The sequence below is a fragment of the Colletotrichum chrysophilum genome (assembly GCF_026319265.1).
Source record: "Colletotrichum chrysophilum strain AFK26 chromosome Unknown scaffold_75, whole genome shotgun sequence".
Lineage (NCBI taxonomy): Eukaryota > Fungi > Ascomycota > Sordariomycetes > Glomerellales > Glomerellaceae > Colletotrichum > Colletotrichum chrysophilum.
This window is the reverse complement of record NW_026517362.1, coordinates 149,543-166,820: the sequence shown is the minus strand read 5'-3', so window position 1 is coordinate 166,820 and position 17,278 is coordinate 149,543. Positions and strand designations below refer to the sequence as shown.

At 54.9% G+C, this 17,278-nt stretch overlaps 5 protein-coding genes across 5 annotated transcripts; 1 reads left to right on the top strand and 4 right to left on the bottom strand.

Annotated features, from left to right (window-relative positions):
* Positions 1 to 2,673: 2,673 nt before the first annotated feature.
* Positions 2,674 to 5,937, bottom strand: COL26b_008530 (uncharacterized protein; the record flags this gene model as incomplete). Its single annotated transcript, XM_053181288.1, has 6 exons — positions 2,674 to 2,832; positions 2,883 to 4,834; positions 4,884 to 5,218; positions 5,267 to 5,556; positions 5,611 to 5,659; positions 5,789 to 5,937. The coding sequence occupies 6 exons, from the start codon at positions 5,935 to 5,937 to the stop codon at positions 2,674 to 2,676; spliced, it is 2,934 nt and encodes a 977-aa protein (XP_053034792.1).
* A 1,523-nt stretch (positions 5,938 to 7,460) lies between these two features.
* Positions 7,461 to 8,635, top strand: COL26b_008529 (uncharacterized protein; the record flags this gene model as incomplete). The annotated part of the gene is made up of 2 exons (XM_053181287.1): positions 7,461 to 7,754; positions 7,814 to 8,635. The coding sequence occupies 2 exons, from the start codon at positions 7,461 to 7,463 to the stop codon at positions 8,633 to 8,635; spliced, it is 1,116 nt and encodes a 371-aa protein (XP_053034791.1).
* A 174-nt stretch (positions 8,636 to 8,809) lies between these two features.
* COL26b_008528 (uncharacterized protein) lies at positions 8,810 to 9,485 on the bottom strand (the record flags this gene model as incomplete). The annotated part of the gene is made up of 2 exons (XM_053181286.1): positions 8,810 to 9,160; positions 9,231 to 9,485. The coding sequence occupies 2 exons, from the start codon at positions 9,483 to 9,485 to the stop codon at positions 8,810 to 8,812; spliced, it is 606 nt and encodes a 201-aa protein (XP_053034790.1).
* A 626-nt stretch (positions 9,486 to 10,111) lies between these two features.
* Positions 10,112 to 11,967, bottom strand: VMA2 (Vacuolar ATP synthase subunit B; the record flags this gene model as incomplete). The annotated part of the gene is made up of 7 exons (XM_053181285.1): positions 10,112 to 10,904; positions 10,954 to 11,279; positions 11,334 to 11,495; positions 11,550 to 11,585; positions 11,638 to 11,657; positions 11,714 to 11,798; positions 11,872 to 11,967. 7 exons carry the CDS (start codon positions 11,965 to 11,967, stop codon positions 10,112 to 10,114), a joined length of 1,518 nt encoding a protein of 505 aa, XP_053034789.1.
* Positions 11,968 to 12,455: 488 nt separating this feature from the next.
* COL26b_008526 (uncharacterized protein) lies at positions 12,456 to 13,624 on the bottom strand (the record flags this gene model as incomplete). Its single annotated transcript, XM_053181284.1, has 2 exons — positions 12,456 to 13,286; positions 13,355 to 13,624. The coding sequence occupies 2 exons, from the start codon at positions 13,622 to 13,624 to the stop codon at positions 12,456 to 12,458; spliced, it is 1,101 nt and encodes a 366-aa protein (XP_053034788.1).
* Positions 13,625 to 17,278: the final 3,654 nt, after the last annotated feature.

The window sequence follows — 17,278 nt, the reverse complement described above, 5'->3', positions numbered from 1 at the left end:
TTCTTCAGCTTGATATATCGACAAAGAAGCCGACACCTCTTGATCGCTTTGTGGTTTATTCCACTGCGAATGAGGTCGCTGAAGAACCCGACGTCTTGGTAGTGCGGGCAAAGTTTGACGGAATTGATGACTACTTATTGGAACGCCTGGGTGGGGCAATGTCTAGACGTCGACATTATCTCAAGACCAACCAATCTTGTCATTTAAATCTTGTTGGGGGGTTCTACTTACGGCCATGTCCGGACGAGACCGAGAGCGCGGAGTGGTCTACACTATCCAATACCTATGGAGACGAAGGCGTCGAATCAGATCCAGAGCCTCTAGACGTCTCGCAGGATGATCTAGAGATTCCATCTATACCGACAGAACTCTACAAACGCCTGTTCCAGTGCCCGTATTGCTTGCGACGGGTTGTTGTTGACAACAAGGACTCGTGGGAGTAAGTGCAGTCCCTTGAATTAGATGCGAAGATTGACTCACGATCAAAGGCGGCATATATTAGAAGATCTGAGGCCTTACAATTGTGTTGCCAAAATCTGTATGGGGCCAGAACAAGAGTTTGCGACGGCAACGGAGTGGATGCAACACATGTCGCATCACCACATGACCGTTTACCATTGCACACACGGCTGTGGTGATCACTTCAACTCTGCGGCAGAGTACAGACAGCATCTCGAAAATGGAGTACACGACTACAAAATGGTAGGGAGCCAAGTTTCCGAGAGTATTCGTCAGGGTGCTCATATCACATGGCTGGAAGCGTATTCCAAGTGTCCGTTCTGCTTGGAGACTCTGACTTCGCTCGAACCCTACAGCAATCACGTTGGAAAGCATCAGCGGGAGCTAGCACTACTTGCTATGCCCCGTACAGAATATAAATACCTCGACTACTCAACTCCAGCTGCCGGGTTGAATTTTGGTGTCGGAAAAGTGCCTCTTTCGGACAACGCTTCGTCGACGGCAGCAAGTTCATCGATGTGGGACGAAAGATCAGCACGGGAGTCAACTACTATGACGTCTGCCGATTCGATATGGGGCCACTCCTCTAGTGGATGGGATGCGACCAGTGCAATGTCTGCTATCAACTCGAGTTTAGGGGACACGAATCAATGCTCAGTGTGTTTGAGGTCACTTGGCGACGCAAGACAGTTGAGACGACACTTGGCGGAGGTGCATCGATCGGATTCAGACCCTACTTACATCTGCAAATGCAGTTATCAGGTCACGCGTAAGAGCAACTACTTGCGACACCTTAGTAATTCGTGTAGACGAAGGGATGCTCCAGATGGAGTGTATATCTGCATATGTAGCCAGCCCTTCGCTGATTTTGATGTTCACCTGGCTCATGTTAGGGACTGCGGGAAGCAACCAGCTGGCCGACGAAGGCCTCTGGGAACAATTTCAGAGAGATAATGAGGAGGTGGTCGAAGGAAGCATAAGACGCTCTGGTCTTACAAAAAAAAAGCAAAATTCGGCCAGGTCACCACCAATCAGTTCGCGACTAAAAGCATTTGTGACTTCCGCCGGTGCTGGCTCAACGGCGTTCATCACAACAAATTATCGAGCACTGATGTTCATGCCATAAGAATGCGGGATCAGAGTTCTCGTCAAGGCCCATTCAATATAGCGGACGATGCGAGACGAGTGCACCTTCATTTCCGCGAAAGATGGCCTATGGTCTTCCAAAACCACAGTCATGTCTAGCGGCACCGTGGAAGTCCTCAGCTCGACGCATTTAAACGGTCATCTGGATGGTGCCGTATTGCCGCTAGATTAGTGCTTTGATCATGATGACAAGGCGGCCTTTTGCGGAGCAACCTGTAGAGAACAGTAGGATCCATGCGTAAGTCTGGCCCGCATACCCGTCTTTTGCAGGGGAAACAATAGTCAACAATAACATTCTTAGATGAGTCCAAGATCGGGGCTTTGTATGGAGTCGATGTTACATTGTGATCAGGGAGAGGGCGTGATATCACGCTAGAAGTATCGCATACAGGAGAGCGGGCGTACCAACCAAGCCAGAGCTGCCGCCATCGACAAAAGCGCCGATGTACAGGTATTTGGTGTTGCGGAGAGCGCGAGTGCAGTGCAGTCTGATCACCCACCGGCTCCGCCGCATCTTACAATTTCAAGAGTCGTTGGTGATTGATCTGCTGGAACTGAGGCAGTCGCGAGAAGCCGGGTCCCCTATTTCAAGGCAAAGGGGGAGGGGGTATTATTTGGACGCTACCGCAGCTGGTTCAGGTGGGGTATGTTGGGAAGTAAGAAAGCGGATAGTTCAGGAGTGTTGAGGGTGGAAGATTTGACGGACAAAACCAACCAGCTTTCGGGTCTTGAAAAGGGACATTTAGACGGGAACGAGTAGATGGCGTGTGTTCCCCATCGGGAAAGATAATCGGGTAGACCAATATATAATTTTTCATTATACCTCCTCCCACACATCCACGAAGAAGTTACAGGGAACGACTGCTACCAAGATGCCACCCGACGCCACCCCAGTAGCTTTGCCATGCAAAACAGGTGATGATAAAATAAAAAGATGGAAGACACCAGTATAAAAAAAAAGTGAAGTTTTTGTGGCTTGAAGAAAGACTCAACAGCAACTACATCAAAAAAGGGGGTATGTCATTACGGGGGGAGGAGTGTATTACATCGAGGTGGCAAGTGCGTGCGCTATGTGACCAAGATGTTGCTGAAAGCATCCGAGATCTCACTCGGGGTCGGGGCTTGGAACTTTTCTTGCGTGTATCCAGCGGCGAGGCGCTCCTGCATCAACTTCAGCAGAGCTGCGGGGACGCTCTCGTCAGTGGCTCGGATGGTGAGACGGATCATCTACACTTTGTTAGTAACAGTGGTGAGAGGGAATGCGGAGGGGAACAAACCTGAGTTCCGTAGTTCGGCTCCAGGCGCATCAGGCAACCAAACTTGCCAGATTCAGAGGTATGCAAAACACTAGCACCGACAAAGTTCTTCGCGTTGGGGTCAACGCCGTCCAGAATGCGCCATCTGAAACCTTCGACCGTCTGTCTGATGAAGAACTCATTGATCGATCTGTCACCTTTACCGGGCGACAGGCCAAAGATGCCCTGAGCCTCACGGGGCGCACCGCCAATCTGCTTCCAGCGCTTGAAAAAGTCTTCGGCGGTAAGATCGGCGGGGTCCATAAACTTGTGGGCAGAGAGAGGCAACTTGAGGGTGACAGCCTGCAAGGCACCGGCGAGGTAGCTGATACGTATCGTGGGGCTCTTGTCGAATACTCTCTTGCACTCAAACATGATGACCTGCTGAGATTGTCCAGCCTGATAGATTGTGCTTTCCGGCAGGTTCTTCACATCCCACGTAAGCTTGCCCTTTTCCGCTTCGTCGAGGTCCAGTGTTGTCGTGAAAGAGCTGAGGGCCGTGGGAATCTTGTTCTTGAAGTAAAGGATGAGACAAGCCATCTGGCCTCTATACTCGGACCGCACTCCGATCTGGATCTGGCCATCTTCGTATAAGACGCCCTCACCCTTGAGGAGCAACTTGTTGTATCCGACCTCCCAGTTAGGAGACAAGTGAGCTGCACTCGCCAGGTTAGGGGTCTTCGTCTTCGGCTCTGCAGGACCGATGTTCAACATGTCGATGCCGGCCAAGTCGGTCGCGCCGTTGCCATGACCATTCGTGCCGTTGGCGCCGTTTGCTGGGGGTTTGCCGTTGGTGCTGAAGGTCCGCTTAAGACCACCGTCCTTGGCCATCTTGAGCTCTGCCACGTCCGCGTTGGCATCCTTGCCGCCCACAACCCAAGTTCTCTTATCACTGGTGTTGGCATGCTTCTGATGCACTCTAGCAAGCAGTGCGGATTGTCTCTCGGGGAATGGCGGCATCTCGTCGCATACAGTCCGGAGTAGGTCGTCTGTCGGCATCGTCGCTAGTGTCAAGTACTCACATGCTCTTTGCTGGAGCTCAGAGTCGAGAGTGTGGCTAAACACCTGGAAAGCCTTCAGGAGTTGGGGCTTGATTTCGGGGAACAGGTTGACGTATTTGACGTAGCAAGATAGGATCATGGCCCGTGTACTTGACGAGCAAGCGGCAACCTTGCTTTGGAGAGCCATGAATTGCTCAATTGGGCTGCACTTGGGCTGGTCTGCGATAAGATGACCAAACTCTCCCAAGATGTATGCCCCGATCTTGACCAGCGTCTCGTGGCAGTGATCGGATTTAACGTAATGCAGGGAGTGCTGGGCCGCGTAAACTTGCAACTCCTCGTTATTCGTCACAATTTGGATGACACGCTGCCACACCTCATCGCTTACGTGATCGCCAGCCATGGCGATCAGACGAAGTGAGATGTCCACGTACCACTGAACATCGGTGGCGTATCGCTCGGTCAGAATGGCAATCTTGAGCACCATCTCCTCACGGATCGCGAAGTCGGCGTTTTGGAGGTAGTGCAGCAGCTCGCCGACAATGACCTGGGCGTTTGATGAGTCGCACATGCTGTAAAGGAGGTCGAGACCTTTCCTCCGCACACTGATATCCCTGTCCTTGAGAGACCCGATGATGACATCTTGGTGCTGCTTGATGGGCTCCAGGGTGTCGATGCGGGCCGCCAGATGCGTCATCGCCTCCAATCCCAAGTAGCGAACGTTCGTCTCTCTTGAGGTCAAGAAGCGACCGAGGCGAGATGAGATTTGCTTGAGCAGCGCATTCTCATTGTCCAGGTGAATAATCAAGTTGATGGCCTCGAATAGAACGGCGTTTTGGGCGTTGTTCTGCTGCACGTTCTTGGTCTGCTCCATGGCGAGGTTCAGGATCTTCTGCAGCGACTCACGGATCATGTCCCGAACGTGTGTGTCGTCTGCTACAGTCAGCACGTCTCACACCTGACTCGAAACCAAGCAACTCACCTGAGGGAGGGAAGTACTGCAGCAAACGCAGAAGCTTAACCTGGATCCACGGGCACGGAACCTTGTAGTAGAGGTAATCGGGCGTGTACTCTCCGTCAATCAGTATCCTCTTCAACCTCGCAGCGGCCTTCGCATATGCGCCCTTGTACTGGTTGAGGTTGTCCTGGGCGAGCGTCATGACGAGTGATGTGACTGATAGCGCCACGCCAATGTCCACGTCGTCCATCAGAGAGATGATGCGCTCGGCCCATTGCGGCTGGACGATATCGGGGTTCTTGCGGTACAATCGGAGGAGGGTCAGCGAGGCCTTCTTCTTGACGAATGCCTTAGATGTCCTGCGTCTTGTTAGCTAGAGCTCTCCATCGTAGTACGGCTGCACATACGGCGAGATCAAAAGCCTGTGAACCTCTCCACTCAGAGCCTCTCCCATTTCCCTGCCACCAACGTTGGCAATCGCGTGGAGAGCCAAGCAGTTGAACAGCTCATTGTGATCGAGCAAGTCCTTTCGTATACTGTTGACGACCAAGTGCAGCAGCTCGTGCTTCTCGTGCAGGAAGAGGGTCATGGCCAGGTAACCAATCTGCTTCTCCGAGTACTTGTTCGCCGAGATGAGGTTGACCGCCTCGAGGTGGCCGAAGTCGACGTTCCATCCGAGAATGTAAATGTAGAGTAGCTTCGCAGTCCGTCAGCGCAAACGCCTTGCCAAACATCGGAGGGCCGTCCGTACCTTGCACACGTATTTCTTCTTGTGGTATCCGCTGAGGTTTCCATCTGCTCTGTCGTTAGTGCCGCTACACCACGCCGCCCGTCCGCAATCGGTTCTCACCCTTGAACTTTTGACTGCAAGCCAGCTCTGTCAGCAAACCATCACGAGACCGCCATCTCCGGACGCGGGGCACACTCACCGAATGTTGGCCAGCTCCTTGTTGATACGCTTCTCTTCCAATTCCCTCGCTCTTGCGTTTCTTAAATCGGCAATGAACTGCACCAAGCCTCGCATGTTGGAGTTGTTGCTCGTCGAGCGGCCGAGAAAGCCGCTGCCTCCGGACGACATGGCTGCGGTTGGTGTCGGGTTCGTCGGGGAGTTCCAATCCTATCTGCTCTCTCTCCTCGCGTCTTGCCGATGGGTCGGGAAGTTCGTCAGCCGGACTGGCGTCGTCGGTGTCGCCACGTCGCGGGCTTGAGCGCGGTCTGAACTCGGTGCTCGGAGGGCGGGGGGAGGATGTTCCTCTCTCTTCGGTTCGATGAGGGAACGTTTTGTTTGCTGCTGCTGCTGATGCTCTTCGACGAGCGTGGGGACGATCACTCCATGCGCGCGAGGAGGTCGTCGAGGTTCTGATCGGGCACCCAGCAGCTTTCGCGTGGCAGAGTGGGCGGCTTTTTGGGTAGGAAACTGATCGGTCGGTTGGATGGTGGACTCGGGCGAATCGAACTCGAAACCGGCCGGCAAGTGCCGCTTAACAATGCGTTTCCCCGTTGGCGTGCGGAAATGTGAGAACTGAACGCGGTGTCTGTTTCTTTTTTTTTGCCTCCTCTTGTCGACTTGACCGCAGGGTTGGTGAGTTTCTGACGATTCGTTGTAGAAGCCAGGCAGTTATGTCGACTTCCGACGTTGCACTGGGAAAATGAAATTCCAAAAGAGCGAAAAAGCAGCAGCAAGACCAGGGAAAGGGGTTCGAGGGGGGGCGTGTGGGTGAGAAGAGGGACCCGCGGCGGGAAACGACACTTTAGAGCAAGACAGTGGAGGCCCCGCAAGGCTTGGGACAGTAGAGAGGTCCAGTGGAATACTTAGTGTTCCGTCTACCTACTTTCGGGCTGTGTGGAGATGGGCAGCGTCCAGTCCGGGACAACAACAGCAACTGTATCTGTAGGTACCTAGGTAGGTACGTCTATCTGGTCCGCCTGTCAAAAGAACTCACGGGCACTAAGCCGCTGCAAGGTCAATGTCAGAGCTGCCGCCAGCCTTCAGGTGCCGTACATGTGCTTTCCACGCCGCGTAGAGCACCCCGTGTGAGATGCAGGTAGTTTGCTTGTTGCTTGAAGACTGGGCGCGTCAGGCGTTGCAAGGTACTTCCCCCGAGCGCCGGGCAGTGTAGGGCGCGTGCTCTCTAAAACGGTCTGAACCTGAACCTGTCCACCCCGGCGATGGTGCTGCTTTCCGAGGCCAAACCAATTTCGCAGCACGAGGACGGGACGGGCGGCCTGTGCAGCTGCCCTGGCCTGGGCGGAACGTGGAGGGGAGCTGCCGTCGTCGCCCTCGTCGTCGTAGGGGACTGCTCGGCGTGTGCCACTGCAAACAGTCAGCCTATCACACACCCCGTCATTGTAGTGACCCAAGGTGGTGCAGGCAGCTCATGCCAGGTACGTACCCTCAACACGCTAAACGACGCTGCTCTGCCGTCCTGCATCATCGAAGTCCCAAAATTCCCATTGGAAAGTTGCGGCGGCGGCAAGCTTCCCCTCGTACAGATCTAAAAGAAGAAAAACCTTCTTTTTTTGCCAGTTCCTTACTCCCACAGACCCTTCTCTGCCTTCTCCGCAGCTGAGGTACTGACACGTTTACACACTACATCCTCCATGTCCGCCAGAAATGCATTGCGCCGCCCAATGAACCACGCATTCAAACGCCTGTGCCTCGCGGCCCCGAACCCCCGGCTTCCCACCGGCGCCGTCTCCGGGCTTCTCCGGGGAGGCCCTGCCGCTGTCTCCTGCCGGTCAGCCTTCACAGCCGCCGGCGCCCCGACCTTCCAGGTCTTCAACCGCCGCACAAAATGGCTGCAGAAGGAGCGCGCAGCCTCAAATCCCGAGGCCAGCAGACAGGCTGATTACCTCAAAGACGAAGTCGCCTCACGTCTATGCGAGAGGTTACTCGTAAATCTCCCTTCTATAAAGCTCCAATGGACACACACTAACACGAACCTCACTCTCAGGACATCAAACGCTCCTTCCCCCGCGTCCTCGACCTCGGCGCAAACTCCTGCAACATAGCCCGCGCCCTCACCCGCGAGAACCCGGACCCGGACCCCTCGAAACCAATCTCCCCGCCCCTCGCCACCCGCATTGAGGAGCTCGTCGCCGCCGAGTCCTCCCACTCCCTCCTCCACCGCGACGCCGACCTCCCCTTCAACGCCGACATCAACATCTCCCGCCAGGTCCTCGTCGACGAGGAGCACGTCCCCTTCGAGCCCGCCTCCTTCGACCTCGTCCTCAGCTCCCTCAGCCTCCACTGGATCAACGACCTCCCCGGCGTCCTCACCCAGATCAACAACGTCCTCAAGCCGGACTCCCCCTTCATTGGCGCCATGCTCGGCGGCGATAGCCTCTTCGAGCTGCGCACCTCCCTCCAGCTTGCGGAGCAGGAGCGCCGCGGCGGCATATCCCCCCACGTCTCGCCATTGGCGGATGTCCGCGACGTCGGCGGTCTCATGCAGCGCGCCGGCTTCAAGATGCTCACCGTCGACGTCGACGACATCATCGTCGACTACCCAGACACCTTTTCCCTGATGCAGGACCTGCAGGCCATGGGCGAGGGCAACGCCATCCTCGGCCGCGAGATGGGTGCCATCAGGAGAGACGTGCTGTTGGCGAACGAGGGCATCTACAGGGAGCTGCACGGCAACGAGGACGGCAGCATTCCCGCCACATTTAGAGTCATCTACATGATCGGGTGGCACGAGGGCGGCGAGCAGCCCAAGCCGCTACCCAGAGGATCCGGAGAGATCAACCTCAAGGACGTGCTCGAGTCCAGCTAGACACTCCCACATTCGTTGTAACAAATAATGTAAAAACAAATTCGTAAAAAACGAACAAAATCTATGGCTTTCATTGTCGGCACGCCCAATCTGTCTACCACTTTTGACCAAAGGCCCATGCCCGCTCGTCATGAACGTCATTATCTCCACACAGACACTACTTCCACATCCCCCTTAAACCCGTCTCCAATCCGTCATGACACGACCGATAGATCCCAGCCCAGCAACATCGACAACCTTCTCGTGCCAGCTGAGCAGCACGCTCATCGCGCTACCAACATTCTCGTTCGTACCGCCGGGCCGTCCGCCAATCTGGCTGAACCCACCGGGCGCAGCCTGCGGCGGCGGCGACCTCAGTCCCGACGAACCACCAGCGGAACCCGCCATGCCCTTGTAGATGTACTTCATGAGGACGTCGAGCAGCTCGGGGCCGCCGGGGGATCCGTAGATGGACTTGAGCAGCGGCGTCATCTCGGAGGCTTTAATGGACTGGAGGACCTCGGTGATGGTCTGGAGGTGGGCATCCTGCAATACACGCAATCATTTAGCAACCTTGAACAACATGCCATGCCCTCAAGATTCAAGTAAAACTTACCTTGGCGGCATCAGCGCCGTTGTACACCGGAAACTCCAAGCAACCCCTCAACGCACCCTCCGCATCACCGCCCCTCAACAGCTGCCTGACCTGCCCAGCCAGCCCGCGGACCTCGGACTCGTCGATCTCGGGCTGAGGCGGGTGCAGCGTGGAGGTGTCAAAGTTGTGCGGCGAGTCCTCCTGCAGGGCATCGATGTTGATGGTGCGCCAGGCGTCGCTGAGCGTAGCAGACGTGTGCTGCTGGATGATGGACATTGTGGCGGCGACCTCGGTGGATTCGAAGCTTCGAAGTGTGTTGTGGTAGGTGATGTGACAGGGTTAGAGTGATCGTGTTACAAGACTAGCTGTGTCGGAAGTCTGCCGTTGTCGTCGCTCGCTCTGTGGAATTGGCGGTCGGCGTGTCGTGGGTTTGCTCGGGAATCGTGCCTTGCGTAAGGTCGAGGTAAGGTAGCCGCAGCCGATGGTGGGGAGTTGGCTTGGACATGGTGTGGAGGGTGTGGGGTTCGACGAGGCGGTGCGGCTGGTTGACGAAGTTGGTCCGTGCGGTATATGAATCCGCAGCCAATATCAAAGCCCGCTGCAGATCAGCTTCCGGTACATATGCGCCGCATAAAGACATCCCCGTCGTAGAAAACGATTACAACCTTGGGCAAACCATTTAGATCAACTAATTATATTGAATTCCAAAGCAAAACATGACAAACATTGCACTTGAACCGCGACATGATAGGAACTACTAATTGCATGCCACTGTCTAGGTCCAAAAGTCGCCCACACTCCCGGGCCCCTCATATGTATACACAAGAGGAGGCCGACGATCCCTCCGCTGTCGGCCCTCGAGGATATCATGCCACCGCACGTACGGCGTCTTCCGCTTATGCTTATGCGTCAATCAAGTTCTCCTCGTTCTGCTGCACCTGCTGCCTCTGCTTGCCCTTGTCCTTGGCCTCCTTCGCCGCACGCTGGTAGAACTCGTTGAGGACCTTTCCGGGAATACGGTTGAGCAACTCCTTGGGGTAGAGACGGAGCAAGCTCCACGCGAGGTCGAGAGACTCGAAAATGCTACGCGACTCGTACTGGCCCTGGTTGATGAACTGGCGCTCGAACTTCTCGAGGAACTCGAGGGAAAGCTTGTCCTCGGCAGACAGAGCCTCCTCACCGACGACAGCCTTCATGGCAGCGGCGTCACGACCGATGGCGTACTTGGCGTACAGCTGGTTGGAAACATCACCGTGGTCCTTGCGGGTCATGCCTTCGCCGATGGCAGACTTCATGAGACGAGAGAGCGACGGCAAGACGTTGATGGGCGGGTAGATACCACGGTTGTACAGACCTCTGTCGACGAAAATCTGGCCCTCCGTGATGTAGCCCGTCAAATCGGGAATGGGGTGAGTGATATCCTCGTTGGGCATGGTCAAAATAGGGACCTGGGTGATGGATCCGTTGCGACCAGCCACACGACCGGCTCGCTCGTAAATGGTGGACAAATCAGTGTACATGTAACCGGGGTAACCACGACGACCCGGGACTTCTTCACGTGCGGCAGAAACCTCACGCAGAGCGTCGCAGTAGGCCGACAGATCGGTCAGAATAACGAGGACGTGCTTCTCGAGCTGGTAGGCGTAGTATTCGGCGGTAGTAAGGGCCAGACGGGGAGTAATAATGCGCTCGATACTGCGGGCTGTCAGTCAAAGGTTTTTCAAGAGATGTTGGGTGAACTCACGTAGGATCGTTGGCCAGGTTGAGGAAAAGAGTGACACGCTCCAAGGAACCGTTCTCCTCGAAATCGCGGGTGAAGAATCTGGCAGTCTCCAAGTTGACACCCATGGCACCGAAAACGATGGAGAAGTTCTCCTCGTGGCCGTCGTGAACACCCTTGTTGGTGACACCCTTCTGCTGGACGAGACCAGCCTGTCGGCAAATCTGGGCGGCGATTTCGTTGTGCGGCAGACCAGACGAAGAGAAAATGGGGATCTTTTGGCCACGGGCGATGGAGTTCATGGTGTCGATGGCAGAGATACCGGTCGAGATCATTTCTTCGGGGTATTCCTAGCTGCCGTTAGCATTCCGAATGCGACCGTGGTCTGGGGAGGTGTAACATACACGGGAGAAGGGGTTGATGGGACTGCCGTTGATGTCGAGGTAGTCCTCGGCGAGGACCTTGGGGCCCTTGTCGATAGCTCGTCCGGAACCATCAAAGATACGACCAAGCATGTCCTCCGACACACCGAGCTTCAAGCTCTCGCCCGTGAACTCGACTTTCGTCTGTCGTCTATTTAGCGCACGTCACCCAGCATAGAGATGGCGATGATCTCATACCTTCTTAACATCGATGCCTGACGTTCCCTCAAAGACCTATTTCCATCGTTAATCGGTGTTATTCGAACGATCGCTTCGCTTCGCATACCTGAACAACGGCTCGGTCACCTATGGTTATTGTCAGCACACGGGTCGAGTTGGATGCGGGTTGGATGGGTAAATACCTCGAGCCTCGAGGACCTGGCCCTGTCTGTTGGTTCCATCGGGAAGGGTCAGGGAGACAATCTCGTTGTATCTGGGGAATTTGACCTGCGTTCAAGTCAGCGCCCGTTTTCGACAGTGTTCTTCCGCGAAGTCGCAGCCTGGGGGGGGCGACACGCACATTCTCGAGAATGACGAGGGGTCCGTTGACACCGCCGACGGTGTTGTACCGAATTCTCGGCACAATCGAGTAGGAGGGCTCGCGCGGGTCACTCATTGCGTCGACAGTCAATGACACAGCGCCCGATTATAAGAAATGTGCGGATGGAGGGGGCGAAGGGGTCGATAGGAAGGGCGTGGTCGGGCGGATGGTTGAGCGACGGTTGGTGATGCACCGGTAAGGTAGCTGAAGGAGGTTGGCAGGCGAGTGTCGTCTACAGCGATGCACTGGACTGGAGCTTGCTTCGTCTCGGTGGAGCCTGTTCGGTAAGCTGGTCACAGTGGCGCCGATAAGATCCCTGGTGCAGGCCAGCGCGCGGGCCTGGAGCTCCCAGTGTCAGCATGAACTTTGGGCGCTGAGGTGCATTGTGGCAGTGACATCACATGACTGGCACCTGCCTCCCCCCCGCCTGCTGCCCGTTCCAATGGACGTCTGCAAACGGATGAAGGAAGTGTCAACGGATGCATTCCAGCGCAAGTAGGAAACATGGCGAGGCATGTACTGCTTTGAACTAGGTAATTGAATTGAAATCGCTTGACTACAAATTAAGCGGCCGACGCCTCACGGGCTCTGGCTCCCAACACCGCCTTTCCAACGGTGCTGTCGTTGGACTTGCTCAGCTCCCCCGTGATCCACGCGCCAATATCAGACATGGCGTCCAGGTCAATGCCAGTCTCCATCCCCAGACTCTCAATGAAGTAGATCATGTTCTCCGTAGCCACGTTACCAGTCGCACCAGGGCTGTAAGGGCACCCGCCAAGTCCACCAACACTGCTGTCAAAGGTGCGAATGCCATGCTCCAGGGATATGGCGGTGTTGACCAGCGCCTGGCCGTACGTATCGTGAAAGTGCATCGCAATATCCTCGTTCCTGATACCCGCCGACCGCATGCAGCTCAGGAGCTCCTTCGTCCGCGGCGCGGTTCCCATGCCAGTAGTGTCGCCCAGCGAGATCTCGTCGGCGCCAGACTCGAGCAGGTCCGTCGCGATCTCGGCCACCTTGTGCGGGTCCACGTCGTAGCCCTCGAACGGGCAGCCGAGGACGACCGAGACGTAGGCGCGGACGCGGAGGCCGGCAGCCTTTGCGTCGCGGATCACCTCACGGAAGCGGTCCAACGATGTCGCAATGTCGCAGTTCAGGTTCTTCTTGGAGAACGACTCGGTAGCAGCCGCAAAGACCGCGACCTCGACCGCGGGCGTCGACGGATCGGCCGAGGGCTGGAGCTGCGAAGCGAAGGCGCCGGGATACTTGGCCAGCAGCGCCTGGGCGTTCTGCAGGCCCTTGGTATTCGGTGCGAGGAAGGAGTACGATATTTGAGAGGGCGAAGAGATCTTTTTCGTGAGGATGTGCTCGAGGATATCGTTCGAATTGGCCATCTACAGGCATCCGGTATTAGCAAGGAAGCTCTAGCCGTAAGTGCGGTTAGGCTATTTCAAGAGCTCACCTGGGGAACCCATTTGGGTGCGACGAAAGAGCCACCCTCAATCGTCGACAAGCCCGTCCTGGCGAGCTTCTCGATCAGCTCGATTTTGGTGGCGAGGGGAATTGTCTTCTTCTCGTTCTGCAGGCCATCGCGTGGGCCGACCTCGACGAGCTTGACGTAGTTGTCGCGGGGAGGCTGCTGGATCGGACCGGTAGCGGTCGCAAAGGTTCGTAGAGGACGGAGCTGCGTCCTTCTGCACGCCCGACAGACTGCTGGACGGATGGAAAACATTTTGGGAGTTGAATTGTCGTCAAAAGCCAACGAGGGGTCGGTTGGCAACAGATCAAAAAGCGACTCCAAGAGCTGGGGCCCAAGAGCTTGGCCGCATATCGTCGGCTTCCATCAGTCTTCGATGGACCTCGGTATGACCCAGGTGGCACCGCCTGGCGCCACTCAATGCCAACTATCTGCATCCCTGCGTCTTCGCGGACCGACTCCCGCAACTCCATCAACGCTGTTGACCCATATTTCTCGTGATAGCTTCATGAAGCTCACCACAGTACACAACTCTTGGGGATGAGGCGAGGTGCCTATTCGTTGAGATGACATTCATGGCATTCCAAACTTCAACCACCGAACAAAAGCGTTTCAAGTTGCATGAAAGTACTCGGTAGCTCTTGAACATCTGCTCTAGCTAGCGTACTGCACAGTTCAACACCATCCCAAGGATGCAGCCGAATGGCACAGCAAACAGAGCTGGGCACAGACTGAAACCAGCACAATTTACTCTGCTTTCTCGGAACTTTATGGCCATATGTCTCTCTTCTTACTCAGCTACCATGCTACCTACCGTGTACTTGTTTCCGGGATATCGAGTCGCTCACTGACAGCATGTAGAGCATGTAGCCTTTGAGTAACATGCTTTAGGCGACCACTTTTCTGTACCCAGACAGATCCTTCCTTCTGTTTCACGAGATCTGCTTGTCTTCAGATCGGGAAGTCAGCCTCTCATCAACCCTTTTTGCTCTCTGCCTTCTTTCTCACCATGGGTGAGCTAGCAAGTGCGAAAACTGCGGCACACGCGAGCTCAGTAAGTGTCATTCCAGCGTCACTCAAGCCTTCAGAACTGGGAATCACTTCTTGAGTTACACTCTGTACTACGAGTGGCCTCATCAGACCGTGGCTGTAAGTCACCTTTAGGTGAAAAGTAAGGGATGTGGGCTAATGAAGATCCAGGTCATACTCGTCCTGCAAACTCCGTACTGCTTGCGCAGCTTGTTAGAAGCGTATTCCCGCTCGTCAGAGCCAGATTGTCTGCCCAGACGTCCGTCCAAACGATGGGCTCCTAAGTGCTCTTACCTCTCAGTTCACAATCGCTGTCTATCGACCTGGAATCAGCAAAAAGAATCGGTGAAAAAGTAACAAGAAAAAAGAAAACGAAAAAAGGTCAAAAAGTTCGGATCGAAGCCAGGGCCCTGGGTCAATCCTATGAAAACCCAACATAGGATTTTGCACTTAGAGATTAACGTGTTCAGCCATGCACGCCCAGTAACTGCGAGCTAGTTATCTGGGATTCGGAAGGGCGAGCGACTCACTCCTTGATAAACCATACAGTGGGCTGGGCAAGTCAAGCTGGCAAGGTGCCTCCGCCAGGGGTTGTCTTCGCCCTCGCCTGATGTACCGAGGCACCACCTCTTCACCCAGCAGCTTCTCAGGTACCCGCCCTGGTATCACAGCCACCGATACCGGTACCTTTCCTCGCCAAACGAAGGTCATAGATGGTGCGGCTACGATTCCGAGGCTGAACATCCCCTATAGAGCGGCTGGTGCTTTGGCTGTGCCATTTAGGTTTGCTGCCGCTGCTGTTCTGGAGGCATCGGCTCCTTCTGCATGGCTCGTACTTTTGCAACACACTATCCATTCCCTAAGGACAGAATTTGGCGACATTTGGGCACCAATTGATCAGCTACCTAAGTCGCAGCACGAAATACGAAGACGATGTCTTTCTTCAAGTGCCTCCCGCTATCGGTATGGAGTTCGGTGACCTGTGGCAGCAAAACTGTCGCCCACCTAGTTTCTCGGGCAATGGCATTTCTCAAACACCTCACCTCGTTTGCTAGGTGCCTAGGTATGGTACTGAAACTTCGTCGCAACGGAAACCTCGGGAATGCCACTCATACGAAGCACCTGGAGCGCTGCCGTATGCTTCCGTATCCGGACCAGCTTTGCCAGGTACCTCTAGAAAGTTCTCAAGTCTACCGCTGAGTAAGAACAAATTTTCACCCATGTATAGAGTTCAGATCTTTCGGTGTAGGCCGGGTGAAGATGGTCCGTGGAAGTTATCGGAAAGAACCGTACGCAGCAGGTACTTGCCCAACCCACCTTCTCTCTCCACAGGCCACCACACTTTGCTGATAGCGAATCTTTTGCGTACATGACCTTGGTGTCAACCCGGTTGGTGAGCAGCAAGGCCCTTCTTGCGTCCTCTCATTGTCAGCGCGGTGCTGGGAAGGGGCCAGGATGAAGCCAGGAAGGAGCGAGATTTTCAGACTTGAGGCAGTCACGGCTCCTCTGACCATAGTACCTACGTACCTCAGGTGGATGATTCACTTCCAGCAACAGCTCAGGGCGAGGGCCACTGGGTTCCGACTGTCGAGCAATTGTCCATTTGACTTTTGTTCACATTGCTACGGACACTTGGAAGGAAGGAAGGGTGTGCGCAGGGTGTGCGCAACTAAAGTGAGGCAAGGTAGACTGTACAGGAGCCAACAGGTAGGTAGGGTGGGGTGTAAGTTCAGGGGCGTGTGGGAGAAACTTGACAGGCAGGGGGGTGGGCGAGGGGCAGGGGTGGCAGAGAGGGAAGGGGGACTGCGAAAGGGGACGTGTGAGGAGCTGTCACGATAGACTCAAATTCACAAGGGTGAGTGAGATGGGCAGAAAGATTGGGTCGGATGAATGAAGATCGGTTTCCAGGTGAATTTTGGGGCTGTGTCTAGTTGTTGTTTTCTCTCGGGGCGTGGGTGATTCCCAAGCAAAGAGTAGGAGCAATGGCAAGTAAATGGCCCGGCGTTGTAGTGAGATGAAAATGCGCGAGAAGGAAAACTTCAGGCCGAAGAGGGAGGATAATATCGTCAGCTTCAATTAATACAGAGAAACCAGCAGAGAATGCTACAATACTCGCAGCTGCGCTATCGCCTCACGTGGCAGCTGAGAGAGGACGTGGGCCCCCGGCCAGGCAGTCGCGTAAGGTGAGGGCATAACACAAAAAATCGCGTCAACCACGAGCACAACGAACTATACGAACTACAGCAAAAGCAGGACCCGGGGGCATTTAGATCAACGCAAGACCAACTCGTTCGTCAGCGGCCAAGGGACGCCTTGACCGCTGGCACAATGGTATGAGGTCTAGGATCAAGGAGGGTGGTGTGGAGGATATGGGTTCGAGCCTACGCGACGACAGGCAAAAAATACCGATCGATCGAAAATTCCCAGCATGTGCACCAGAGATTAGCCCACACCGATGGGTGAACTCTTTTGCTATTTTGACCTTTGATATTGCTATCGCATTTTATTTGTTTCGCGGTAATTGAGTTTGAGATGTACTGCGTTAGATCTATTATTTGTGCTGATATCTAAATGGGCGTGAGCCTCACTTATGTTGTGATATCCACCCCTGAAAATCAACTGCTGTGATTGCATCCCACATAAACAGACACTGGTTGACTGAAGCCCCACCTCCTCCCATAGCACGACCTCTTCAATAGTAACAAAAAAACACCAGCGACAGATACACAGCGTCAGTTTGTCAATTGGGTGGGTCGCTTAACCTGGCTGGGCAGCGACTCCTTGGATCCTTCGTTCGCATTGATCCAACGCAGGTGTTGCAATTGACGGCCGTCCAGACGCTTGCCATCAAGATGCAATCATGCGAGTATCAAAACTATT